Source organism: Zerene cesonia, chromosome 8 (genome assembly GCF_012273895.1).
Source record: "Zerene cesonia ecotype Mississippi chromosome 8, Zerene_cesonia_1.1, whole genome shotgun sequence".
Classification (NCBI taxonomy): Eukaryota; Metazoa; Arthropoda; class Insecta; order Lepidoptera; family Pieridae; genus Zerene; species Zerene cesonia.
Window position 1 is genome coordinate 8,113,658 of NC_052109.1, and position 27,861 is coordinate 8,141,518.

Consider the following 27,861-nt stretch of genomic DNA (forward strand, 5'->3'; position numbering starts at 1 on the left):
GCGACTATACTAAATGTCTTATTCCTTAAACTAGACAATTTGAACTCAATTTGAGGACCCGTTGATATTTTATATTAAGTAGACTTACAGGATCAAAGGTTAAATTTCGAGATACACATACATCAACTGTATTTCCTATCTTATTTGATGGGTGATTATAATTGCTTGTATTGATTAAATTTTAAACATTATTTTGGTTATGGGTCGTACACTTAATGAAGGCTATATTTGGTTATATTGTGAATATATCACAGCGTTACATACAGACAATTAAATGCTTTGGATTATATACTTTTGACCAGCAAAAGGTACAAACGGAGTCATAGAACATATGATAAGGGCTGCAGTTATGAAATTGCATTCATCTCATTTAGTTTTAAGCCATCTTCTTCTAGTAATGAGTGTTTATGCACTCATTAGTCAACTATCTCTGTCTGTTGACAGAAGGTAGAAAGAGACAGCAGTAAATAAACATCTGTTTCATCTTCCACAACCATTATCATTTTTAAAGTATAAGCTATAAAGCTTGCAATTTGGATATACATTTCACGAACAGAAAATTTACCGTTTCTTTGCATATAAAAGGAAGTTCTCTCTATTAACAGTAGAACTTAAAAACCAAACAACATTTTTTATTATTTCGTGCTCTATAAGCCATTTCTGATTCACATTGATTTAACTGCACATAATTTAATTCACTATACAGTCCTACCAAGTCTTTGCAACACTAACACATCACTGCATTTTGGATTTCTTTGCTTTCGGGGCATCTTCACTTTCTTCCTTTATACTCCTCTTGAGGGGGAGGTCTTCGTCATCTGTGGGGTCGCTCTCTGGTAGAGAAGGGAGGTCTAGCTCTTTGCATCTCTTGATTATGTACTTTTCTAATCGGTAGCCGGCTCTGTGAAAGTTATAATAGAATTTTCTTAAAACATTTCAATAGCTCTATTAAGATAACTGGAATAGAAGTGCAATGGTTACATAAGCAAGAATTTAGGAATTATATAAATAAAAAATATTCAAAGAGCTTCTCAAAACTAAAAACACACATCCCTCATTAAATTATTGCATTACTCACCAACCCTTGATAAGTAAAGGAACTTTGATTTAAATCTGTTTGTTTGTAATGGTTCAAAATCGAGTCTAACATATGTCTTTATTATAAATTATGAGTGTTTCAAATAACAGTACAATAAACATATTACAAGCTCACTTTCTCATCTCATCTTAAAAATCATCGCATTACATTACAGAGCTAAGTTATTAAATAAATACTAACTTAGCCACAGGATGTGAGTCCTGGTTATACGTATAACAGTTGTGGAACACGAGGGCCACATCCGCCAACGCCTGCTCGTCCCTCTCGTACTCTCCGCCCTCCAGCTTTTCGCGAACCGTGTTCAGGTCCATGGGCGTGTCTATGATTTGTAGGTAGTCTGGGACCTGAAACGTGAATATAAAATGTGTGTATAAATAAATGATTGAATATACTAAAATAAATAAAATAATTTTTAATAAATTGGACAAATCACTATTTTAGCAGTAGCAATCCAGAAAAGTGGAAGTGAAGTTCAGATGTTTGTGATTCGACCACACAATTCAAAGCTGAACCAATTTTAGTGTAGACCCTCTTGTGAACAAACTTTTTTTTTTAGCATAAAAACCTTATTATAACATACTCTTATTTGGTTTAATATTACTCTTGCATCATATATACAACGACACCTTTTTATAACGCAATAAAAAATTATGCTCGGTTTGTTGAAGACTTTGTTTGTGTTAATCATAGGAACTACTGAACCAATTTAAATAAACTTCACCATTGTATATGGAACCGATCTAAAGATTGGCTTTTTATGCCGCTTATAGTTAAACGCTACAGGCTGTATATGTACCACGGGCAAAGACGGGGCAGATCGGTAGTTTTAGTCCGCATTACAGTGTATAAACTCACGTCCTCAGTGGAGACGGGCTCGTAGAAGGGCCAGCTGTCCTTGTGCTTGAGCGCGTCCCGCAGCAGCTGCGCGAGCGCATCCGCGTGCAGTGCGACGCCTCGCCCGCGCTTTCTGCTGCTCCTCTCTTCTGGAAATTACGATATTTATATTATATACAAAAATTCCCGTGACACAATGTGAGTTACCGAACTCCTCCGAAACGGCTGGAAGGATTTTTATGAAATTTAGTGTTCATATTAGGTATGTCTGAGAATCGGCCAACATCTATTTTTCATACCCCTAAATGATAAGAGTAAGGCAGAACAACGTTTGCTGGGTCAGCTAGTTGTTATGTAATAAATAATAAGTCATTTTGAGGTGTTATTAAACAGTTTTTCTAATTAAATCTCTCTGGTAATGTATATGTAAGAATCAGAAATTTTGAAAGAATAGAAAAATATTGATCACGAGGCGGGATTCCAACCCGCGTTTCTTGCCTAACCGTAGCAACGCCTAGTCTCTCGGCCACCTGTGATCCTGCCACAGTAATCGAATTTCTTCTACTCTTTCGGTTTTATGTGCCTAAGGGACATGCCAAATTTTTTCTATTCTTTCAAAATTTCTCATTTATAAAGCATTTCAACGCTATAAAGCTAAAAATTAAATGTATATGTATTTAAATGTCGACGAAAAAAAAAAAAATATCACATCGAGAATGCCATCTCGATGAAGAAGTCTCTATGGCAATTTTCAAAGGCTTATCACAATGTTATCTTCAGGAGTACTAGGCTAATAGTAGCTAGAATAACTAGTAACTAAGCACATGATTTTAAATAAAATAAATCGTGATTTTTTTTGTTATGTAAAACTCGAACATATTTAAAATTTGTCTATGCGTACTAATAATTTAAAGCTGAACTGTTTGTTTGAACGCACTGATCTTGGGCACTACTGGACCAATTTAAAAAATTCTTACACCATTGGATATGTTTGTCCCACGGGCGAAGCCGTGGCGGTCAGCTAGTGTTCATATAACTAAAATCTGAAACTGTTTTCCAACTTACCATGTACACCATTGGTGAGTGAACTCTTGCCCCTTCTACTTGAACTGTCGTTTAAGTCTTCTTTTGACCTGTAAAAATTTACATCCATTAAGTTTTCAGTTTTAACTGCATTAGGGAATAAATAATCAAAATAACAATAAACATAATGTAATATAAGGGAGTTGAAATTTAACACACACAAAAAAAAAATCGAAATCAGTTCATCAGTTTCTGATAACGCGTAACACATACACATAACAGTAGCTCACCTGCGTCCACGTTTGCCGCCGCCGTTCATCAGCGGCGACGACTCCTTGCTGCCGCGCGACTTTCGCGTCTTTAGTTTCACCAGCGCCGTGTTGAATTCACTGTCTTCGGAATCTGTTTTATAACAATATTGATATATAAAAATATCTATTATTATTGATATATAAGAAAGGTGCAGAAAAATCTGAGAATAAGATGAAGAATTTCCATTAAAAAAAATAAGTAATAACATATCATAAACTATCAAAATATGATGCTATGTAGAATGGAGTTCCACAAGGCTACACATTTGTTCCTGTTTTATATATATTGTATGAAAATGAAGACTAAACTCAAAGGCAAGATCTTCTTTATTCGTGTAAACTTATACCGCTTCGGAAGGTCACTTCAACGCGAAGAATAGGCATCAACTCTAATGTAACACCTTTCAAAGCTATGCATAATTACGTGTTAATCAATAAACTTATTTTAATTCCAGAAATCATGCTGTTATTTATCTTGAAGCGACACATATTGCAAATATCTTAATTGTGCCTGAACTATATACTGTCGTTGAAACATTCCTGAAATAAATCCACTGAATAAATACCATACTAGATGTTTACGATTCTACTAATAAAACAGTCGTTAGTAGAAAGAAAGTATCTGAAAGTTCTAGACAATCCAAACATATGAAAACTATATACAAAATAAAAGAAAAAATAAGAGCCAGTGTTAGAATGTAAACGATGAAAGTGCGATAACCAATGAGAGACATCCAATAAATTAGAACGACCAATGACAGTAAGTAATAACAGCCAATGACAGTGTGTAATGTTAGTAACTGTGTAGCACGCTTAGGCACGAATTGGGCCACAACGTCCAAATTGGCGTCCAATTGTGCGATGTTGGAGACCCGTTTCCTTTTCCTCACCTTTCCCAGTAGGGGACTACTAGCAAAGGTGACGAAATCGATTATTTACTATTCTTATCCCTTCTCCTTTTAAAGTGGGCAACAATTTTGCAAAAGCCTTGCTTCTAGCTCTATAGCTTGCTTAGCATCTGGCAAACCTCAGCGCGGTTGCCCACTCTAACATTAAATAAGCCCATGAGAGTTAAATATTAACAGTAAGTGAAAATGAGCTTACAGCTAATGAGAGCGAAGGAATATCAGCCAATGAAAGTGAAGGAAAAACAGCCAATGAGAGTGAAAAAATAACAGCCAATGAGAGTGAAGGAATAACAGACAATAGCGATAAAGGGCAAGAACAAACCCGTGGAGTGGGACCGTTTGTGCACGCTGCGTGCGTACTGGTGGATGGACGACATGGCGGCGGCCGCGCACCGCCGGCGGGATGTGGGCTCTTTAGCATAATTGTTTGATTAGTTAAACAAACGATATTTTATACGTATTATTCAAATGCATTGTGTGTAATTTCGTATTGAGCGTTGCCGTTTCGTTATCACGAGGATTTGCATTTGTTTATAGATGTTTGTTACATTACGATACGTAACGGAGAACTTTGATAAGACTTAATTACGAATGTAATTAGACAAAAGAGTTTTACTCGAAGTGATTTATAATAGCGCGGTGTACAGTCCGCATGCACATTATTATGTAGGCGCTTGTACCGGTGTACAGTCGCGCACATTTCATGTTAACGTGCATAGTGATGTAGCCACGCATACTACCATGTCGGCGCTTGTAATGGAGTACAGTCGCGCGCACCTCGTAGCGGAGTATAGTCGCGCACAGTATAATGTCGGCGTACAGTCGTGCTCCCTATTATACTGGCGCTTGTAGCGATGTACAATCGCGCACACTATCATACTGGCGCTTGTAGCGATGTACAATCGCGCACAGTATCATACTGGCGCTTGTAGAGGTGTACAGTCGCGCGCACTCACCGTGCGCGGTGTGGGCGGTGTGGGCGGGGTGGGCGGGGTGCGCGGGCGGGTTGAGGCAGCGCTCGCAGGTCCAGCGGCGCGAGGCGCGCGCGGGGCGCGGGCGCGCGCACTCGGGGTGGTGGCGCGCGCCGCACGCGCTGCACGCCGCCAGCACGCCGCCGCTGCCGCACGTCGCGCACACGCCCAGCGACACCGCCTCCGAACTGCGTACGAGAAAATTGCAAAACCATTTTAAAATAAAACAAACTTTGCGAAGACAAACACCAGCCTGCGCGTGACAGGAGACTTTGAAATTTACTACCACGAAATAAAATAGCAAAATACGCGAACATTTCATTGTCATAGTAATGCAAATATCCATAATAATTTTAATGATATCTCTTTTTATCTCTGACCTGTCATCCAGTTCATCTTCTATTTCTTCGTCTGTATAAAGTTTCCTTCTCTTCCTCGGCGTCTTCTCTTTCGGCTTACATTGATCGCAGAACCAGTCGCCCTCCGGTACTTTCTGTAATCAATATGCTATTTCAATATATACTTCTCTACAAATATATATAAAATTCTCATCACAGTCTTGTATACCATATTCCTCCAAAATGGCTAGACGGATTTTTATAAAATATGTGGATATCGAGTAGGTCTAAGAATAGAAAAACATCTCTCATACCCTCGAATGATAGGAGTAGACAGAACGGAGTTGCCGGATAGCCTAGTAAATTCATGAATCTTAAAACTACTACTGTTGTTACTATGTTTATTCTTAAGAATAGACTATATTGAGACACCACTTCTCCAAACCTCCCTTACTACACTGTCTACCTCATACATTTTTTGTTTTTATTACCTTCAACTGCAGAATTCCCGTCTGATGCGTGAAAATAAGGAATATTGTTGTAATTAATATTTAACTGAAACATTTCCAATGCATAATACAATCAAGCAAGGAGAGATTACTTCATAAATACCTTACTGATACTGTTGGCAGTTGGCAGTGCATGTGGCGTCTCCTTCTTCGGTCATTCTACGTATTGCTTCGGAAGCAGGACGCTGGCTGTCAAGATCTACGCTTACAGGAGTGTACCTAGTTATAAAGAACTGGTAGTACATTACCGCTAGAGGTGGCTTCCTTCAGACAGTGCTCCTTGTTGCATTAATTGCACCACCATACAACAGCATATCATCCAGGTGGCATGAAGCACGCAGGCTGGCCAGCCCAGCAAGCGATGGCTTCAGGCAGTACATTTGTGCTCCTTGTTACATCCATTGCACCATCGTACATCAACATGTTATCCAGGTGGGTGTGTGCAGCACGCTGGCTGGGCAGCCCTATTGGCACCCCCAGAGCTAACTAAGGACAGTGCGTTACCGCCAGCGGTGGCTTGAGGCAGTAGAGGTGGTGGCCCTTGTTGCAACCGTCGCACAGCAGCATGTTGTCGGGGTCGGTGCGGCGGCGGCACAGGCGGCAGCTGGCGTGCAGCACGCTGGCGGCCCAGCTGACGCTGTGGTCGAGCGCGAGCGCGTGCAGCGCGAGGCCGGCCACGCTGCGGCACCCCATCAGCGACACCTCCCAGCGCTCCAGCGCCTCCAGCTCCAGCGGCTTGTTCTTCGCCTCGCGGTCCTTGCGCTCCTTGTCGTCGAGGCCTGCGAGAGGCGGTGTGAGTGGATATATGGATATGTTGGATTTTTTGACTACTTATATTAGGTAATAAATTTAAAAGTTTTTAAGTAGGCACAGTCAATTCATAGAATCATTTAAATGTCATATTTTAGTAACATACAAGAGTTCAATAAATTTCGTCCCACAAATCAATTAAAAGTTTGGTCTAATTTTTTTTTAGTAGAATTAAGTCGAAAAAAATGAAATACTATACCAACACACTATAGATATAGAATTTCTTCAAAATCTTGACAGCACTCACCAAGCGGCCTCTTTAGGTATTTATGGTGTATCCCCTGCGACACTTGCAACAGCGCACTCGCCAGACCACGTATAACTTCCGGTTTAGTTTCATAACCTTCGCTGGGTTCGAGTTTCACGCCGTTCGGTTTATCTGTATCCAAGTAATACCCGGGATCGCGGTATTTATTCTCTGGGATTTCTTTTACATCTGGATCTTTGGTATCTGGAATATTTTGAAGAGAATTCTTTTAACACTTACATATCTGTCTTAACATAAATTTACACCAGTCAACAATATATATACTATAATATAACAATGATTATTTTGATGAGTATCATTTATTGGCTAAAACTATTAATTTTTAATTTTGACTGTTAAATTTAGCTAATATAATGTCTTTCACAAAACCAAAGAAAATTCATAAGGTTACATATGAGGAAATTATATCTAATTGCCTCTATTATAATGTATTACCATATCACATAGACATATTTTCAAATAAAATAACATCTTACAAAAGGAAACTGTATGAAGTACTGGTATAATTGAATTATTCTTGTATGTTTGCACACACCATAGAAATTGTTATATTATAACTCAAGGTCTATTTGTGTTTTATATTATGTATTACTCTTTGTAAATAATGACTGTTTGTTTCTGTAATAAATAAAATAAAATAAGATAAAATAAATCACCAAATTGCTCACCTCCATTGGGCACTAGTCCACCATCAGGCATATGTGTGTCGTCCCGGAAAGCCCCATTGGGCCCCCAGCTCAAGTACTCCGCCTGCTTGTCGTAACTTCGCAGCATTATTGTGCCACGCCACGCTTCGCGATCCTGTCATTTGTTGGATTAAATACACTATTTAGAAATTAAAAACTTTAATCTCCCCGTGACCATTCGCTCACTGTTAAGTGTTCGAAACGTCGGGTTAATAATATGAAAAATGTTTTAAGTGACATGCATGTTTGAACATTACTGCTACAAAATAAAGGTTTAATTTCTATGAATGTTTTATATAACGCCACTCGGACATTTTTTGGCTTTGTCAGATAGAATGCGTACTTAGCGCGCGTCAGAGCGCTAACCTGACGCACTGTAACCGCACTATGTCGCCGCACGATTTTGTACTACGCGGTACTACAGGGTCTAACACTTAAGGAGGACTAAGTCAAGTTCCAATTGACAAAACCCTAATTTTTAAAGAACGCCACCCTCCCATTTATCTTTGTGTCATCCCAAATAACCGTAAATCCCCCCCTGCAGTACTCCTCAAAGGATTTGTTTTCGCAAAAATCAAATTATACAAAACCCACGACACTCGATACCCACTTTGACCTTGAGCGCCCCCAGACACCCGTGGTGTATCTTCTCCTCGAGCTCGAGCAGCTGGTCGCGGAAGGCCAGCTCCAGCGCCTCCGCCAACGAGCAGTCCTCCGGCACCACCAGCGAGGGCTGCGGCCCGCGGCGCCGCGTGGCCGGCTGCGCCACCGGGCTGGGCTGCAAGTGCCGGTTGTGAGTCAGCTGGAGATACTGAGAATAACTGTATGACGACTGATATGACGCAGCGGGTGTAATAATAACAAGAATATGTTTTACCGAAAGTTAAACATTTATGCTTGTCATTACGCGCATACAATTTCTATGCAAACGCCATTTATATTTTAAAGAATAGAAAATAACTCTGTTATTGTCGCGGCTGGTTTCTATTTTAATGAATTTATATTTTTTTTAAATACAACTTTCTGTCTAAGCGTTGCACGATCTTTTAGCAAAATGTTTCTAGCATACAGAATTAGTAAACTAGAATAGGCTGATAGGCTGATGTGAGAGCAGACCCCCCCCCCCCACACGCGCACACGCACCTGCGGGCCGGCGGCGGCGGGCGCGGCGAGCGCGTGCAGCGGGCAGCGCGCGAGGTGCGCGCGCAGGCCGTCCCGCTCGGCGTCGAGCGCGTGGCGCAGCTCGGCCTCGCGCGCGCCGCGCTTGTTCAGCGCCGCCAGCAGCGCCTCCACCTGCTCCTCGCTGTGGTACACCCACCAGCTGGGGCCCTCGTCCTGCAAGTGCCGACAATCGTTTCATCATTACTCAACATCGTCAGGTTTTTTTCGGCAATAAAGATATTTATACCACTACCAAATTTGTCGAAACATACCACCTGACACTAACCAATTGAGACACAAATAAGCATATATAAGTTAGCAGACTTAATGAGGCTCAAAACTTTAAATTAAATTATAACATATTATTGCCTTCTGGGATTAGGTACCAATATGCACCTCAAGTACAAGCGATAAAGCTCACCTTGCCATGCACATAGCAGGTGTTCACGTCCGCTGTGCAGACCATGAGATCGCGCATCTGCTGGATACTATCGGGGGACATCTTGCTCACACCGTTCACGTTGGTCAAGGGCTTCTTGGGCGAGTTGCCGCGCGAGTTGGAACCGGATTCGTTCTCTTTGTCGCTGCCCTCTGTGAAAATATTAACCAATACTTAATTATTTATTTTTCCTTAATTATGAAAAATAGTTTTTGTTTTTGTGCCAGTAAAATATGGTAAATTGAAGAGTTGGATGTCAGAAGACAAATTTTATTTTTAGAGCTGCAGGGAAAGAGTGAAATTTAATTATAAGTACATGCATGTATAATAAATGTCATATGACCTATATCTACGTCACTATACACACAAAGGTTCCTCTTGAATCACTCGTATCCATTAAAAAAAAACCCGCATCAAAATACGTCGCGCAGTTTTGTAGCTCTAAGCATAGACTCACCGCGCTCGCGGCGGCCCGCGTGGTACAGGTCGGTGACGTAGGCGAGCAGGTCGGGCGCGTCGGCGGGCGCGCGCGGCGGCCGCGGCACGGGCTTGGCGCGGCAGGCGCCCCGCTGCGGCCCGCGCGCCGCCTCCACGAACAGCCCGCCCACGCGCCGCGACACCCAGTAGCGGTTGTACGCGCGGTCCGCGCCTGCACAGGGCGACGCGTTAGTGCGCTCGCTGTGTGTGTCTGGTGTGTCGAGTGTGTCGAGTGTGGCTAGTGTGTCAAATGTGTCGAGTGTGTCTAGTGTGTCGAATGTGTCGAGTGTGTCTAGTGTGTCGAATGTGTCTAGTGTGTCTAGTGTGTCGTGTGTGTCGTGTGTGACGAGTGTGTCGAGTATGTCGAGTGTGTCGATTGTGTCTAGTGTCAAATGTGTAGTGTGTCTAGTATGTGTCTTGAAAAAGAGTATATATTTCAACTGTGTCGAGTATATGTCTTAGAAAAGAGCGTACATGTCAATTAAAGGCCGGCAAAGCGCCTGTAACACATCTAGTGTTACAAGTGTTTATGGGCAATGGTGAACGCTCAACATCAGGTGGCCCACCTGCTCCTTTGCTTGCTCTACCATAAAAAAAGAAGACAAAGTAAGCAAGTTACGGTCAGTAGGGAAGCTGGAATTTCTTATTCATCACCCTTCCCAGTCCTTTCCTTATTGTAGAGGCATTACCTTTGCAAATGGTTATGGGCGATGGTGATCTCTTACCATCAGGCAAACCACCAGCTCAGTTGCCCGCTATGACATAAAAATAACAATTCTCATTACTTGGTCCAGTGAAAAAGATAAGACTTTTGTAATGTACAACTTAATCGACTCACCTATATAATTGGTATACTCAAACAGCTGTAGCTGCAGCTCTTTGGACTTCTTCAAGTACTCCTGCTTCTTAGCCTCGTTCTCCTTCATCAGTTTCTCAATGTCCACCTTCACCTGCTCATCCACCAGCCTCGCTTTGTCTCCGGTCAACTTCTGTTCTTCCTTCTTGGCCGCTGCCTCTCGCTTTATCTCCATTCGCGCCGACGACAGTTGCGGTTCGCGTTTGCGCTCGTTTATCTATAGTTGACGAAATTTTGTATGTATTTATATGTTTAGTTACAATCCTGCTATCCTAATATCCTACTAATATTATAAACGCGAAAGTTTGTAAGGATGTGTGTGTGTTTTTTAATTTTGACATTTTGAAAATTACCATAAAAAAAAAAATTATACAACAAACTGTTGTTTCAAACCTCTATAATTGAAAAATCAAATCAGAAGATGCAATATTTTTATTCAATTAGCACATAGTGTGTTCAATAATTATTTTTTACACAATGATGACGAAAATGCAATGTTTTATTTTACCTGTAAAGTCCTCAACGCCTGTTTGAGATTCCTGTGCTCCTCGAGCCTCTCCTCGACCAGGTCGCGCACCGTCGCGTAGCTGAGCACTTGGCTCATCAGGCACTGTAGTATCGCGAACTTGTCGTCTGAAATTGTGCGCATTTGTTTTAAAATAATGTGTTATAGTACTTAATTAGTAACTAATGATTTTATTTTAGGTGAAGCTTATCTCCAACAGTGGACATTTTAAAAAGTTGAAACAAAATAGTTAATAAATTTGAAGAACATTTAATTAAGATTGATTAAGTCGTAATCAAATTGAGCTATCTATTTTTGAGATTTCATGATCTCCTCTTTACCTTGATATTATTCTTGTAAGCACTCGTTCTCTTTTGAAGTTTGGGAATATATATTTACATACATAAGTTTTACAATATACTAAAACGGTAGTATGTTCAAGTCCTCTTTTGACATGGATCTATTTTATTTATTTATCAACACTTAACTGTTTAATTAAACATATGAAAACACATCCTTAAAATAAATATCTTTAAATTATATATATCTACTAGAATTGGTCACCCTACACACGCACGCACGCACGCACGCACGCACGCACGCACACACTCACCGACGGGCAGCGCGGCGACGTGCGCGCGCGCCAGCCGCCGCAGGAGGGCGGGGCGCTGCAGGCGCAGGCGCAGCCCCGGGTCGTCGGCCGAGCTGTAGCCGCCGCGCTGGTGGCAGCGCCACGCCACGCAGCGCCCGCCGGCCTCGCTGCCCGATGACAGCAGGTGGAGCCTGGCGGGGGCACATTTTGTAGTACATGAAACGCGCTGATAAACTGATCTATCAATGCACAGCCTGAACTACTGGACCAGTCGGGCTGAAATTTTACATACAGATAGATACTATGAGGCCGCTAAATTCTACCCCAACTTAACAGGGAATAAAAGTTTGTACAGTGACAATTTATTAAGTCAAAATCAATTATATTGATGTAGACCACACAGAAGCACTAACAGTAACAAACATCATTACGAATTTAAAATATGAGTGTTAACTATTGAGTTAGTATTTTTTTTATCCCTCTTTCAAGCAATAACAATGGACCCATCTAAAATTTGGTAAACAATACATGTTACTTCTATCTGACTACTGATTGCCAGATATATGTTACCGTAAAACCTCGCTGACTGTACTGGGATCGAGGGGCAGCTTGCTGAGTGGCGTGCCGAGGTATGTGTGCGACCACTTGCTGGCTTTGGTAGCGAGCTCTATCGCACGGTTCAACCCCATCTCCGTGTCTTGTTGGTCTTCTGTTGTAATTTTGTTATAAGACATACATATTAATGAAAGTTAAATAAAATTATGATAACAATAGTCTTGTTGTTAGGTATAAGTCATGAGGTTATAAAAAAGTGAACTTTTCCTTTTTATTATTTAACTAGATTTTGCCCGCGGCTTCGCACGCGTTAGATTCGGAGTAGCTTAATAGATGTTATTATACATATAAACCTTCCACTTGAATCACACTATCTATTAAAAAAAAAACCCCATCAAAATCCATTGCATACTTTAAAAGATTTAAGCATACATAAGGACATAGGGACAGAGAAAGTGACTTGATTTATACAATGTAGTGATGATGTATTCATACTAAACTAGCCATTTCGTTAGTTACATTAGTTTGAATATTTTTTTCATATAAAGTATATTTTTTATACAAATTTATTAAAATTTTCTTTTATGTTATAGGGTTGATTAGTTAAAAGAAAGTCATAAAGCCTATTTTCATGATGTACTTTAAAAACTTCAGCGTAATTTTCTTGTTAAAATCTAATAATCAACATACCAGTAGATTCTTGGATGCCACCCTTCTCATTATATTCCTCTGCTTCATCTTCTTGCAAAGAGAATATTGCGCTCAAAAACATCTGTATCAGATCACAGAAGACGCCCGCAGATTCTTTCATCGTCAGAGCCTTCCTGAACATCTCCAAGTCCAGATCATTGGGGAACACATCCTTGGTTTTGAGTACTTCAGAGAATGTGTGTACAAAATCGAGAACTGAGAGGAAATCTCCAAAATGCTTTGAATCAATACCATCCATTGCTATTGGAGTGCCTTTGGGTAGTACCTGAAAGTAGAACAAATATGGATAAATTTATTTATGATGAGATGAGACCATAAACGTTATTGTATTTTACGGTTTAGGTTTATTAATTCACAAGCTGCGCCCCGCGCTTTCACCCGCGTAGGTCCGTGTACCGTAGGAATATCGGGATAAAAAGTTGCCTACATGTTATTCCAGTTGTTCAGTTGTCTACGTACCAAATTTCATTGCAATCGGTTCAGTAGTTTTTGCATGAAAGAGCAACAAACACACACGCATCCTTACAAACTTTCGCATTTATAATATTAGTAGGATAGTAGGATAGGATTAGGATAGTAGGAATTATTAAAGCCTTTTATCTTTCAATTTATTGACTTATAGTTGTATTTATTCCCATACCTTATGGTCCTCCAGCTCCAGATCGTCTTTGACTTTCTGCCACTCTTTCATGTAGGCCATCACGCGTGCCGTCTTCTCCTTTTTCCTTGCTTTCTCTTCCTCCTTTCGCAATCGCAACTGCTCCTCCGCTCTCCTCATCTTGTCCGCTAGATCTTGCGCGTTCTTCTTTGCTTCTGGATTTATTGTTTTACTCTTATTTACTGCAAATAAAAAGTAAATGGTTAAGTGCAATTCGGATTTGCGACAATAAGGGTTCCGGCGAAAAAGCTAAACATTAATTGCCAAGAAAATTGGTCACCCATCTAACTTTTGAAAAGAAGAACTGTCGCTTAACCTAGATTTTTTTTGCCGTTCTTATAGCAGTAATAGTAATAAATACATCATCTCTCATCATCATATCATCTGTAAAATTTTCACAACATTTTACGGGATTAGGGTCCCATTTAAACTTTGGGTATGAAATATAATATAAGAATGATTTTCAAACTTTCAGGTCATAGGATGTGGAGGATGGGGGATGTCACCTTTTCTTATTAGAATACATTGTTCATTGTTCAACTGTTTTTGGTTATTTCGGTTTAGCAAATCGTACTTACCTTCTGCCTTATCTGTTTTCTTAACAAACTTGTCCATAGATTCTTGTCTTCCTTTCTGAGGGCTGATTTTCTTCAATGATTTATTTAGTTTTGTCGCTGATCCTGGCTTAACTGATGGTGACATGCTGGTCTTGAGCTTTTTGGATGAAGGGAATTCTGGTGGACTGCCAGTGAATATTTGATCAAAGTGGACTTTATTGATGTTGTATTTATCTATTGCTGAGGCCTGAAAAGATATGAAATGTGTTTTAATATTGGATGCAGTTGTAAATTTTAAAAATAATTAAAAATACACTTATTATCAGATAAATATTTAAAAATTCTTATAATATGAAATTTTAGAATTTGTTTGTTTGAACATACTTATCTCAGAAATAATTCCAAAATAATGTTTGCTATAGGTTGTATATATCTCACAGGGTAGCCAAGGCGGACCCTCAATTTATGAAAGAATAATAAATGTACTTGAAAATAGCTTCTTTCTGTCCTGTTGTCCAAAAAATTATTACAATTACGAGCAATGCTTACTAATACCAGGATAAGTTACTCCATTTTAAATTATCTCTAAATTAAAATAGGTATACCTTAATAGCAATAACGGGGCCCATTTCGACAAACTGCTTCAGAAACAGCCTGTTCTTGTCTCTCGAGTAGACGCCCTTGGGTCGCCGTATGCGCTCGTACGGCGCCGTGCCGATTTGTCCCACTGCGGTTGCGTCTGATTCTTCATATTGCTCGACTTCATAGCAGTATGCTGACGGCGGTAGCATTTCTTTGCTGTGGATAAATTTTATTATTGCTGTTTATTTGAAAAATAATAAACTTAACAACAAATCAAACATCTGCGTGGACTACATTATTGTTTAAGGAATATGACATTTTTTACGATTTCAGATGCGATTATCTCGTAAACTGTTTAATTCAGCAAAAAAGTTTTTTCAAAATTTTATTTCATTTATAAATACCTATCCAATGACACCGCACCTAATTACATTTACGAGAACTTATTTTTTTATCCCCTGGTTACATGTATACCCCCAAAATTATTTTTTAGTAGCATATAATTTGAGTATAAAGTTTGTCTTTCCTTTGGTGTAGATAAAACATTCATAATTGATTTTTTTTTCAAAAATATTTTGGTTATAATTTTATTATATTTATATAGAGCATTCTACTTATATTTTAAGGCACTTATAGGCATTTTTGAACCATCAAAATACAAACCAAAATTATATTTCGAATTTTTAAATGAAAATGATACAAAATACTACAAAACACAACATAATATGCTTTACAAAATTATAACAAAACATAATAATAATACTGAATTTAGTAAAACAGTCCAGGATGTACAATATATGTATATTGTATACTCTCTTTTATATGCTTGATTATTCTGAATTATATTCCATGTTAATACAATTTATTCACAATTGGAAAAAAAAAAATTAAGCTTGATGTCTTGAATGATGTGCTTTAATGAATTACAATGAAAAATTTACTTAGTTGCATAGATTCTATGAGCAAATCTCATAATTTAAAAAGATAAATTCATACTCATCTCAATAGATAAATAATGTTATGAATATCATACTTTTATTAATTCAAAAAAAAAATGATTCAAAGTTGTAGTAAGTACTTGAGAGATTAATGCAATCTTTTAAAACTAATCATTAACAACTTATAGCCAAAGACAATATTTATTTCAATATAGGTATTACACCTAAACGCATGTAAAAAAAAAGTACCAGTGATAATAAACAACAAATAATGAGTATTTTCTACTGAAAATGGGTCAACAGTATTATTGCAATGTTTTTCAGACAAATTTTATAATTTTAATTTTTATTTAATTTTAATTAATTATTAATAAAATTTATAATATTTCTGATAAAAATCTAAATACATGAAGTATTTAAGTACAAAAATGGTTTATTATTATTTATAATATTGGTGTTTTCCTGTTATTTCAATAACAAATTATTTGAGGATAATGAAAGATAAAAAATGCAAATTAAAACAAATAATTCTCAATAATTTGGGTATGATGTAGATATGTAAAATGTTTCTTGATTGGTGATATTATCTAATAAGACATGATTATGTATGCCAACATATATAACTATTAATGGACTAATTTATCACATTTCCTTAATATTCATTGAAATAATTGTTACTGACTTTTTATATAATTGTATAGTATGAGAGTACGAGTTCTGCATATAGTAGAAGTTGTTTACACAAAATTGTAAATTCTAATTGGCAAATTTGAACTGATTTAATAAAATAAAAATTACAGATACTTGTGTTATCTTACAAAGGTCAATCACATACTATGTGTTTCTAATTAACAATTGATTTAGCTATTTTGTTGTTCAAAAATGCAATCTAGTTTGCAATGAATAATGTAAGAGATGTACTTACTTATCTGGGTGCTGCTTTTGGGCTGTGACTGATAAAATATGGGCTTCCCTCCAAATATCACCCTCCAAGCAGGCTTCTACAGTCTCCCCCACAAAAAATCTTTCTCTGACGAAATTAAATACGTCTTCTGACATCTCTGCAAATGAACTCCTCTTTGTTTTTGTGGCAAGATACAATATTGGTATCCTGAGCTCCATTGGGAAGTCTTTCAGTGACCTCCTTGCTGCTTTCTCACTTTCAAGGGCCTCCGAATACGTCAAATTGTTCTTTCCCGTCATCTCACAAGTCCACACCATCGAGTTGACGAGAATAATACGTTCACAGTACTCCCTAAAAAATACGTAACAAAAACTTTATTAAAATCATCAAAATTCGGATACAGCGTGATAAAATTGTGAAACATGGTGTCACGCTCGCGTAACTATATGAGAGGCCGCACGGAAACAATGTCAACGGCGTGTTAAACTGATATCCACGAAAGGGTCTAAAAAAATGTAACAAATTGCGCGAAAATTGTCTTTAGTAAACAACTCACTCATAATCCTTGAAAATCTCGTCGGTGATTTCGCAGTGGAATACTTCATCGTCGTCCCGCAAGAACCCTGACGCCGTCGATTTCTCAAAGGCTTTTCTTTTCAAGAGAGGCATGTTTAGAGTTCGCGGGTCACAGCGGTGGGAAAACGAAATTCAACGAGATTTTAATAGCACTGCACTTTTACTCTATACAACTTTGTACGCCGCATTGATAAATACAATTCTCCTGGTTAACATTAGCGAATTATTAGCGTTTATCAAGATTAGAAATGTGAAAATTGTTGCGTGGTTTCGGTTGACAAGCCAAAAAACGGCGCGCTAGGCGCTTCTATCTACGCCAGAAACATATGAACTGGGATACACTCCTTCAAAATTCTACGATGTGTGATGTGTATAAAAAAAGGAAACTTGTTTAAATAATTAATGAACGTTAGAAGTAAGTTAACTGTGTAAGCTATGTTATAGAAATTCGTGATTTAGGAACATTTAACTGAAAAAAAGGGGTATTTTGGAGTTGAGTACTTTACTATTCTTTAAGGTTTACGTTGAATAATGATAGCTATTCCTGTCTGAATATGAAACTAGCCTTTAATAACGATTAATAATGCTATGTACTATTATAATAAATTTCTAAAGTTGCTAACTGAATTTCTTATATGAATGGTACCATTTTATACCATCAAAAATATAAAAAATATTGTGTTATTTTATGGTGTTGTTGAATGCACTTGATTGAACTTGACACTTGACAGTTGACATTCAAAAGTGTTTATGGCAAAACTTGAATTTGAATTTTATAAAAATAAAACAATTATGAATATAATAAAGTCTTAAGGCTATACAAATATTAAAGTAGTTCTTTTCAGATTTATTTTTTAAGTTAAAGTGGCTTAAATATGCCTAAAGAACAATATCGTGAAACATATGTCGGTAGAAAGATGTAAGTGAGGTTATGTTTACAAAATAGTTAAGTTAATTTTAAGAAATAAAGTTATATTTTTTATATTATGCCATCAATACCTGCAAAGTAAGGTCTTAAATTAGTGTTATTTAATTCAAATACTTACTCAATATTCAGGATTAGTGGAATTTGGCAACTTATTTTTTTATAACCTTCATATATTTTTTATTTCTATTTTGTTGGAGTCTAAACTGTATAGTTTGATCAATGAAAATGTGTACTTAAACTTAATCATTTATTCATTTAATTAGACTTCCTCCAGAAGAAGTTTTGATTCCATTTCACTAGATTTAACAATTATCATTGGCTCGGAAAGCAGTGGTATTTATACTTAATAAATGGAAATAAAATTCTTATTAAATTTCGCTCTTATAATAGACTGAAGAATGTCAAAGCCGCAGTAAGCTCTTAATACATTATTTCAGATCACAAGTCACCTTCAATGTGGACAGTGCATCAGATATTCAGTTAGCTGCAAACATACAAGTGATAACCAAAAACTTATATGCTCAGGATGGGCTAAGAGTGCCAGCTAGCTATGGAGTCCTTGATAGGCGCATGGTATGTTTGAATTCTTAACAACTTCAGAAAAGTGTTATTAATACTGTTTTCATTGAAACTATTTGAAAAACAACAAAGACTAAGTAGGTACCTTCAGTTTATTTTGTAATATACAACACATACATTGAGAATTTATTTTCAAGGGGACGAATCAAAAAGATGCCAATTGTGAAACGTGTGGCCTGGGTCTGGCAGACTGTGTGGGCCACTATGGGTACATCGAGCTTGCCTTACCTGTATTCCATGTGGGCTATTTCCGATCCATTATCACTATCCTACAGACTATTTGTAAGGTAAGTGGTTTTTATAGTATTCTTCTAAGAATCTTATTATTACTAGTTTTCCGTCTGTGACTCCTTTCAAAATTATATATAGTCTATACAGATATAATATTTTGCATTTCGAAAATTTTCTGAGATCGGGAATTATGCCGTTTTTTACAAGTTTAGATGTTAATACTTCTTACTAATACTACTTGAAAATCCATTGTAGATGGCACTTTGCGAAAAATCAAAGAACTCCTTACAAATTCTTAATTTGGAACAACAAAACTTTATTTTACAGAACTGCGCAAAGGTCATGCTTCCCGAAACACTGAAGAAGTCATATCGCCGCAAATTCGCAAATCCCGAAATTTCTTACCTACATAAGAAGAATTTACGAGCAGCTGTCCTGAAGAAGGCAAAGACATGCACCAAATGTCCTCACTGCGAGTCCATTAACGGTGTGGTTAAGAAGAGTTCTGCTGGCATCTTAAAGATTGTTCACGAGAAGTATAGGAATAAGAAATCAAGTGATCCATTAGTCAGGAGTGTGCTGAGTGAGTTCAATGAGGCGAAAGAAGCTAATAAGGAGCTGGCTTCAATGCTAAGTTCTGGTAACATTGTTATTGAAATGAATCCACTGGAGGTAAGCATGAAAGTTTATACTTAACACACTTTGCAGTTTACATTTTTTTCAGTCTTCGGTATCACAAGGATAATTCAGTTCATTTGCGTCACACATAACATTTATAGAGTTGTTTGAAAAATGTACAGAATAAAAAAAAAAATAAGTAAATAATTGATAATGACATGGGATTCGATGCCCTTCTGAATCCAACATCATGAACGAAGTTTTGTAGTATAGTTAAATGGCGAAAGACTCAAAAAATAAAAAAATAATAATAGATGTAAAACAGGCAAAGCTTATATTATGACTCTTTCATCTTAATTTCAATTATAATGAATACCAAAGATATGACTACTTTACTCAGGTCCTCAGCCTATTCCGGCGGATTCCGGAACAAGACATTCCACTCTTGGGCATGAACGTGAAGAGCTCCAGGCCCGAGGATCTGATCCTCACGCGGCTGCCCGTACCCCCGCTCTGTATCAGACCCAGTGTAGCATCCGATATTAAGGCTGGCACGTGAGTTATATTCTTCCACCAACCCAACCACTCGTTTTCTTTACCATTTAAATAAATGAGTGACTGATGTCATGCCATTTATTTAGCTTTTGCCATTAACCAATTATTTACAAAATAATACAGAAACTTTTCTATCATAATTAATTAAACTTGACTAAAATAGTTTGCCGATTTATTCTGAATCGTTATAATAAGCGTTTGATTTATTGACGTGGGTACAATAAAGTTTACACAAGCGCAATAAAAATTGTCCGAAGCAAAACTCTGCTAACGAGCGATAGAACGTATTTTGAACGTTACTGCCACGAAATAAGGTGTTTATTTCAATGAATATTTTATACAACACCGCTCGGACATTTTTCACGATCTTTTGTTAGGCGATTGTGAATCTTATTTTACTATGTGAATGGTTGTATGGAAAAAAATTCATAAAATCAAATTGATAAAGTAATTTATAAAAGGAATGTACTAAACTTTGGAAAGTGATCTTTTGCCCGCGACTTCGCTCCCGTTAAATTAAAGTGAAACCCCCCTTTCCCCCTTTTTCCTATATATAATATACTAGCTCTGCCCCGCGGTTTCACCCACGTAAGTCCGTATCCCGTAGGAATATCGGGATAATAGTACATATAGGCATATATGTTATTCCAGTTGTCCAGCTGTCTACGTACCAAATTTAATTACAATCGGTTCAGTAGTTTTTGCGTGAAAAAGCAACAAACACACACGCATCCTTACAAACTTTCGCATTTATGATATTATATTAGGAAATTAGTAGGAAGTAGGATATAATCCTTTCTCTTGAATCACTCTAATTAATAAAAACCTTAAATATCTTAAAATTTTAAATATCTCAGCATCCACACACGGCGTAGTTACATACCATGATGTAGTGATATTTTACGAATGTAAGGACCATCCCTCAAATCCATCGTAACATTTCAGCAACGAAGACGATCTGACCATGAAGCAGTCCGAGATCCTGTTGATCAACGACGTGATAGCGCGCCACGTGGCCAGCGGCGGCAAGTCGGAGCTGGTGCAAGAGGACTGGGACTACCTGCAGCTGCACTGCGCTCTCTATATAAATAGCGAGATGTCCGGCATACCGCTGTCTATGCAGGTATCCTCACTAACGTTTCAAATGGGAAATTTTGTTTGTATGTTTGGCCTTCTTTCACGTCGAAACGGAGCGGAGCTATGATTTTAGGGTCTGGGGGTAGTTAGAGTGATTTTTTCGAGAAATATGTAATAAAAATTGAAATATACATTATAGCACTATATAAATAGTTTTTCTTTTCTTTTCATAAAATATAAATAAAGTGTAAACTACATGCAAATTGAAGTATGACGAATTACATGATTATAAAATATAAGAATTCTTCAAACAGCCGAAAAAACCTGGGCGGGGTCTAGTCCAGCGTCTCAAGGGCAAACAGGGCAGGTTCCGGGGCAACCTGTCGGGCAAGCGCGTCGACTTCTCCAGCAGAACCGTCATATCCCCGGATCCCAACTTGCAGATACAGGAGGTATGAGTTTTGTGTGACGTCATGTGTGAGTGAGACAAGGATAGACTTGAGTTCTCTCACTTGTATTCTGTTTATTCAACGATGAAGAAATTTTGTGTTTTTGTATGTGTTTCAATAGAAAATTTACTATTGTGTTTTTCTATGTTTTAATATAAAGGCTTGTTTCAATAGTATATGTTAATCTAATTTCAGACTGTGGAGTTGTGTGGAATTTTTTCTGTGGAAAATTGTAGTAAAAATTGTATTAGACACTAGCGGGCGGGTCCCACTTACCTCTGGCGTGCCGCAGGTGGGCGTGCCGGTGCACGTGGCGCGCACGCTCACGTACCCGGAGCGCGTGTTCCCGGCGAACCTGCGCTGGCTGCGCGCGCTCGTGTGCGCCGGCCCGGACGCGCACCCCGGCGCCAACTACGTGCAGCAGCGCGGCCTCGCGCACAAGAAGTACCTCAAATACGGGAACAGGGAGAAGATCGCGCAGGAGCTTAAGGTTGGTTTGGGGGGAGGGGGGAGGAGGGATTCAAATTTTGAAGGGTAAAAAAAATCTCTCTTATCGACGGTTTTTTAAAAACTTCACCTATATGTTTGTATGTAACAGACGCTTAATGACTCGATTTTGATCCATTTCAAAACGAACAGATTTAATTCTAAATATCTACCCTTATCGAGGATCGGTGACAATGCGATAATTTCATAAGTTCATTATATAATCTAGATTTGGAAGCATTTCCATACGAATACTCTGAATAACAGCTAGTAAGACAGTTTACTTGAGTCTTTTATTAAAGCGTGCATTCGTTTTTTATTATTATTATTGTCCTGTACACATACTCATTTATTATTTATTGCATCTCGTGTAGTGCGGCGACATAGTAGAGCGCCATCTGGTGGACGGTGACGTGGTGCTGTTCAACCGGCAGCCGTCGCTGCACAAGCTGTCCATCATGTGTCACCGCGCTAAGGTCCAGCCGCAGAGGACCTTCAGGTAACATGCATAACTGTATTCAGTTTACTTTACTTTGAGCTCTCATGGGAATTTGTACCTTCTCATGCTTAGAATAGAGTCTATATTCGATTATATTTTAGCCCTATTTCATATGTCATGATTTTGTTTGTTCCTATGGAGTAGGTTCAGTTTAACATTGGATGTTTCAAATAAATTACAAGTACATTTTACCTACTGTATTTAAAATAACGTCCATAATTCAATAGTTTAACTCCATTTTTCTATCACCATTGTTATTTACCAAATTCTGATCTTGTTGTGATATGGATGGCCAAATTTATACTTTCTGCGTTTAAAGATAAAGTTCATATTCCATTGTTGTTTTCTCTATACTTTTATAACCAGTTTAAACTGGTTTTTAATTAGCAAATTTTCCCACTCCGTACAACAGATTCAACGAGTGCGTGTGCACACCGTACAATGCGGATTTCGATGGGGACGAGATGAACATGCACCTGCCGCAGACCGAGGAGGCGAGGGCGGAGGCGCTCATACTTATGGGAGTGAGTTACTTTGGACGCTCCTTTTTTTGAAGTCGGTCAAACGTCAAGTCAAAGTCAGTCAAAAAATTACTTATTATGTTGTAAAATTGATTTTCCGGTTGAGAAAATAATTAAATCTTAAATATCACTTTACGAGCTAGAATCCCTGTAAGATATGTATTAACTGTCCGCCCCGGCATGGTCCGTGGTACATATATAGCCTTCCTTCAATAAATGGGTTATCTAACACTGAAAGAATTTTTCAAATCGGATTAGTTCCTGAGACTTGCTCGTTCAAACAAACGAACAAACTATTCAGCTTGATAATATTAGATTAATAGTAGATTTATCTATAGTCTATATCATTCGAATTGTTTACCAGAACAAATCGAACCTGGTGACGCCACGGAACGGCGAGCTCCTGATAGCAGCTACTCAGGATTTCATCACCGGCGGCTACCTCATCACCCAGCGCGACTCGTTCTTCACCCGCGAGGAGGCGCAGCAGCTGGCCAGCTGCCTGCTCGCCGGGCCGGACGCCAACATGCGAGTGGACATGCCCCCCCCAGCCGTGCTGAAGCCCAGGCGGCTGTGGACGGGGAAGCAGATTTTCAGGTAAGCTGTTCAGGCGTGTGGTCTGTTCTTGTGTGGGGCTGGTGTCAAGGGTGAGTAAAGATTGGGATTTAATAGGGAAACTTCACGTTTTTTAAGAAAAACTTAAGGACAAATTAAGAATGTCAATGTTTTGTAGATTTTTTTCTAATGTGGAGGAAGGAAAGTGGAATTCTTCCATCGAAAAAGAGAGTATCCTCGACCAGTCCAATTTGATATTTTATTACCACAGCCTTAGATCTGAGATAATTTAACTACAATGTTATTCTAAATATTTAAGTTGAAAAATTTCAATTCATTTTTTTTTTCTTCTTTCTTCTCAGTTTAATAATGAAGCCGAATAAAGAGTGCAAGGTGATGGCCAACTTGGAGACAAAAGGCAAGAACTACACCAGCAATAAGGACATGTGCGTGCAGGATTCTTGTGAGTGCATATTTATTATTTATTTGCATTAAAAATATATTATGGTTTTTCTAACCAATAACTAAACCACAATTTTCAAGTGTGATACCTAGTCCAAACTTGAATGTGATCCATTGGAAAGCGAATAAAAAAAGGATCATCAAAATCTGTTCATATAAATTTAAATTTCTGAGGTAACAAGGAAAAAAACATACATAAAACATACAGTCGAATTGATAACCCTGAAGTAACAATTAAAAATATAGTTGAATTGATAACCACCTCCTTTTTTGAAATCGGTTGGAATAATTTATGTTTATCAGCTCACTCAGGCCTCTAACATTTATTGCTTTTGGTAGTATTTGAGTATACACCTTATGGTAATTTAGCAAAGATTGATTTTGCTTTAATTAATGTTTCTTTCGCCTAAAGTGATAAACACATTTAAGGACGGTTTCAATTTCGATTTCTTGTATTTAATGATCAGAGCATAAAAGTATCTGATTTTATTATGTTTATTTTGATAATTTTTCGTAGACGTGATAATTCGCAATTCTGAACTGCTCTGCGGCTCCATGGACAAGAGCACCCTGGGCTCCGGCACCAAGACCAGCATTTTCTACATACTGCTAAGGGATTGGGGGGAGGAGTATGCTGTTAGGGGAATGTGGAGGTAAAATATGGGATATGAGCATAGGTTTGGGTGTTTTTTCATTGTGGACTTATACAGTTTTTATTTTGAAAATATTTTTGTTTTTAAAACGAAACATATTTATAAAAATCTATGTCTGTTTGTCTTCTTTCTTTGTTAATGGCTTTACCCAACGGAGGGACTGCGTTGTCTGTTTGTCATCATTCACAGTTCTGTCGACAGTGTCTATTATTCTATATTTAATAAGGCTGATGAGTATTTTAGTTTGTTTTTTTTTTGTATGCGCTTAATCTCAGGAACTACTGGATTTTGAAAAAAATTACGACCTAAATAAAAAATAAAGCCTCTATGGACTGCGAGTCGAAATATAAAACATCCTTGGAAGTTGGTTTTTTTGTTTGGTGGTTTGGTTGGTTTTGATCAAATTAATCTTTTACTTGTTTCATAGATTAGCCCGTATGGCGTCCTACTATATGATGAATCGCGGCTTTAGTTTTGGCATTATCGACGTAACGCCGGGCAAGAAACTTATAGAGGCCAAGAACAAATTGCTGGAGTCTGGGTATGTACCATGCAATTAAGTAAAACACTTTGTCGATGAGTGTGTTTCACTAATTCACACTTAGCCAGTATGGGGAGATTAACTTACTGACTTGACTGAGGATGCCTGCACTACTCCTGCATGGACAAAAAAAATTGGTCAATAATTATGATGTTTTTAAATGAATTTCAAATTATTTGCATTCGAATATTTGTGATTTTTTTCTTTCTTTCAAATAGCTTACTCGCTGTTTTAGATATAACAGTGCCTGTAGTTGGATACTAGCTGAGTGTCATTTTTTTTAATTATCAGCTACTCCAAATGTGACGGTTACATCCTGGAGATGGAGAAGGGCACCCTGCAGTGCCAGCCGGGCTGCAGTATGGAGGAGACCCTCGAAGCTGTGATGCTGAGTGAGCTGAGCAGCATCAGGTAATACCCGAAATCACCTGGAGTGACCTAGTGGTTTATTAATTGGTTAGAAGTCTAAAGAATCGAGGATAATAATTTTCTACACAGTGTAAAACAAAGTCACTTTGTCTGTCCCTATGTGCCTATGTATGCTTAAATCTTTAAAACTACGCAACGGATTTTGATGGGGTTTTAAATTAATAGACAGAGTGATTCAAGCGGAAGGTTTATATGTATGATAAAATCTATTAAACTCCGAATTTAACGTGTGCAAAGCCGCGGGCAAAAGCTAGTTTACTCATAAATAAATCGTCCCTAAAGAAAATCAATCAGTTAAACACATGTGAAAGCATTCCCATAGCCAACAATAAGATAATGGGTTTTACTTCTATATTATGGAATTTAACTTGTTTTCCGGCTTACGAATGTATTTTCTAGTCTGAAAAAAGATATTTAGGTATTATATGTAGGTTTTAATTTCTTCGATTCTTTCATTAGTTTTATATATCATTTTTGTTTACAGAGAGTTGGCAGCCAAGGCGTGTTTCAGAGAATTACATCCAACGAATGCGCCACTTATTATGGCTCAAAGCGGATCTAAAGGTATGAGGTATTTTAATTCTAACGAGTAAGCGAACGTACTGCTACTTTTCTCAGTGATATCTATTCCTTTCAACTATTTTTATACTGCTACTTATTTCTAAAAATATAATAATAGACCTAAGAAATGCGAAAACAATCTATAGAATTTTGTTTCCGGATTTGAAATCTTAGTTAAGTTGTTAGAAAGAAAAGAATAGAGAACAGGAGACAAGATTTTCTTAAAATGGGGGTCAAATGTCTTGATTGAAATAAACAGTTTTGTACAAAGATCCGGTATGTGAATTGTGTTTTGGGGAACAAAATCAGCCGTCTCCAGAATATTCATTGAAAACAGTACTTGTTATCCGCATAAACGGTAACTCAATAGATATAAACGGAGGAAACTTCCAAGATTGGCTATTTAATCGTTTACTTTTTCTCAGGTTCAAACATTAACATCTCCCAGATGATCGCGTGCGTGGGCCAGCAGGCGTTGAACGGGAAACGAGTGCCGAATGGCTTCGAAGATAGATCTCTACCACATTTCGAGAGACACTGTAAGTATTAAATGGCCATATCGTCAAGGTCGTTGAAACTTATGTGATAAGAACAATTTTTTGGTCGGTCTTTGCTTATTTTATGGAATTATGTAATAGCAATATGGTTTTGTTTCCTGGATTATTAACTTTTTATCTTCAGGGCATGGGAATTCTTAATACGAATGCAACTAAAAATAGAAAAAATGTGTCATTTAGTCCTTGCTATACCAATTGAAAGATCGATATAATCTAATAAAGAGTCTGCTCAGACTACTTTCTTACTTCAGTTCTAACCGAGTCTTCTCAACCCTCTCTCCACCAACAGCAAAGATTCCAGCGGCGCGTGGCTTCGTCGAGAACAGTTTCTACACCGGCCTAACGCCGACTGAGTTCTTCTTCCACACGATGGGAGGTCGCGAGGGTCTCGTGGACACTGCCGTTAAGACCGCCGAGACGGGCTATTTGCAGAGGAGGCTCGTTAAGGTAATCAAGTGAATCAAAAGACGTGTTGATTTTATAGTAATTTTCAACTTTTATTTTCATGATAAATAACTCTATAGACTTGTGTGTTAATTTAAAATTTTTCAAATGCATTGTCACCGACTTTCCCAAAAGGGAAGGGGGAGGGAAATAGCCAAATATACTTTGTGAAGCTTGGTCATCAGAGAAACTAAAGAACACCTGGATGCTTGCTCAGCATCCGTGTGCTTAAGTTTTTCTATTTATACCTACTAGACTAATGTACACTATTCTACTTCATTCCACCCAACGCTACGTCCCCCCCCGTGTCGCCCGGGCAGTCGCTGGAGGACCTGGTGCTGCAGTACGACATGACGGTGCGCAACGCGACGGGCGAGGTGGTGCAGTTCCAGTACGGCAGCGACGGGCTGGACCCCAGCTGCATGGAGGGGCGCGACCGGCCCGCCGA

The 27,861-nt window shown here is 38.2% G+C and overlaps 2 protein-coding genes across 2 annotated transcripts in view; one reads left to right on the forward strand and one right to left on the reverse strand.

The window, feature by feature from the left end:
- Positions 1-191: 191 nt before the first annotated feature.
- On the reverse strand, positions 192-17,587 carry LOC119828442 (bromodomain adjacent to zinc finger domain protein 1A). Its single transcript, XM_038350590.1, has 25 exons — positions 17,249-17,587; positions 16,714-17,043; positions 14,874-15,066; positions 14,290-14,515; positions 13,694-13,893; positions 13,033-13,318; positions 12,358-12,496; positions 11,809-11,978; positions 11,199-11,323; positions 10,673-10,907; positions 9,815-10,006; positions 9,340-9,509; positions 8,901-9,092; positions 8,368-8,535; positions 7,740-7,872; positions 7,051-7,254; positions 6,498-6,772; positions 5,527-5,639; positions 5,132-5,334; positions 4,498-4,587; positions 3,247-3,358; positions 2,999-3,066; positions 1,955-2,082; positions 1,280-1,443; positions 192-901 (listed from the first exon to the last, which is right to left on the reverse strand). Exons 1-25 carry the CDS (start codon positions 17,359-17,361, stop codon positions 736-738), a joined length of 4,395 nt encoding a protein of 1,464 aa, XP_038206518.1. The 5' UTR covers positions 17,362-17,587; the 3' UTR covers positions 192-735.
- Positions 17,588-18,006: 419 nt separating this feature from the next.
- The window catches only part of LOC119828528 (DNA-directed RNA polymerase III subunit RPC1), a 16,499-nt gene continuing 6,644 nt past the window's right edge, over positions 18,007-27,861 (forward strand). The window contains exons 1-19 of the mRNA XM_038350708.1: positions 18,007-18,187; positions 18,634-18,769; positions 18,913-19,062; positions 19,334-19,678; positions 20,025-20,179; positions 21,125-21,302; positions 21,571-21,708; positions 21,998-22,195; positions 22,566-22,690; positions 23,103-23,214; positions 23,576-23,808; positions 24,129-24,229; positions 24,746-24,881; positions 25,309-25,422; positions 25,714-25,833; positions 26,336-26,415; positions 26,838-26,951; positions 27,259-27,416; positions 27,734-27,790. Of these exons, the coding sequence (XP_038206636.1) occupies positions 18,144-18,187; positions 18,634-18,769; positions 18,913-19,062; positions 19,334-19,678; positions 20,025-20,179; positions 21,125-21,302; positions 21,571-21,708; positions 21,998-22,195; positions 22,566-22,690; positions 23,103-23,214; positions 23,576-23,808; positions 24,129-24,229; positions 24,746-24,881; positions 25,309-25,422; positions 25,714-25,833; positions 26,336-26,415; positions 26,838-26,951; positions 27,259-27,416; positions 27,734-27,790 (2,694 nt within the window). The 5' untranslated portion in view covers positions 18,007-18,143. The remainder of the gene's footprint in view (positions 18,188-18,633; positions 18,770-18,912; positions 19,063-19,333; positions 19,679-20,024; positions 20,180-21,124; positions 21,303-21,570; positions 21,709-21,997; positions 22,196-22,565; positions 22,691-23,102; positions 23,215-23,575; positions 23,809-24,128; positions 24,230-24,745; positions 24,882-25,308; positions 25,423-25,713; positions 25,834-26,335; positions 26,416-26,837; positions 26,952-27,258; positions 27,417-27,733; positions 27,791-27,861) is intronic.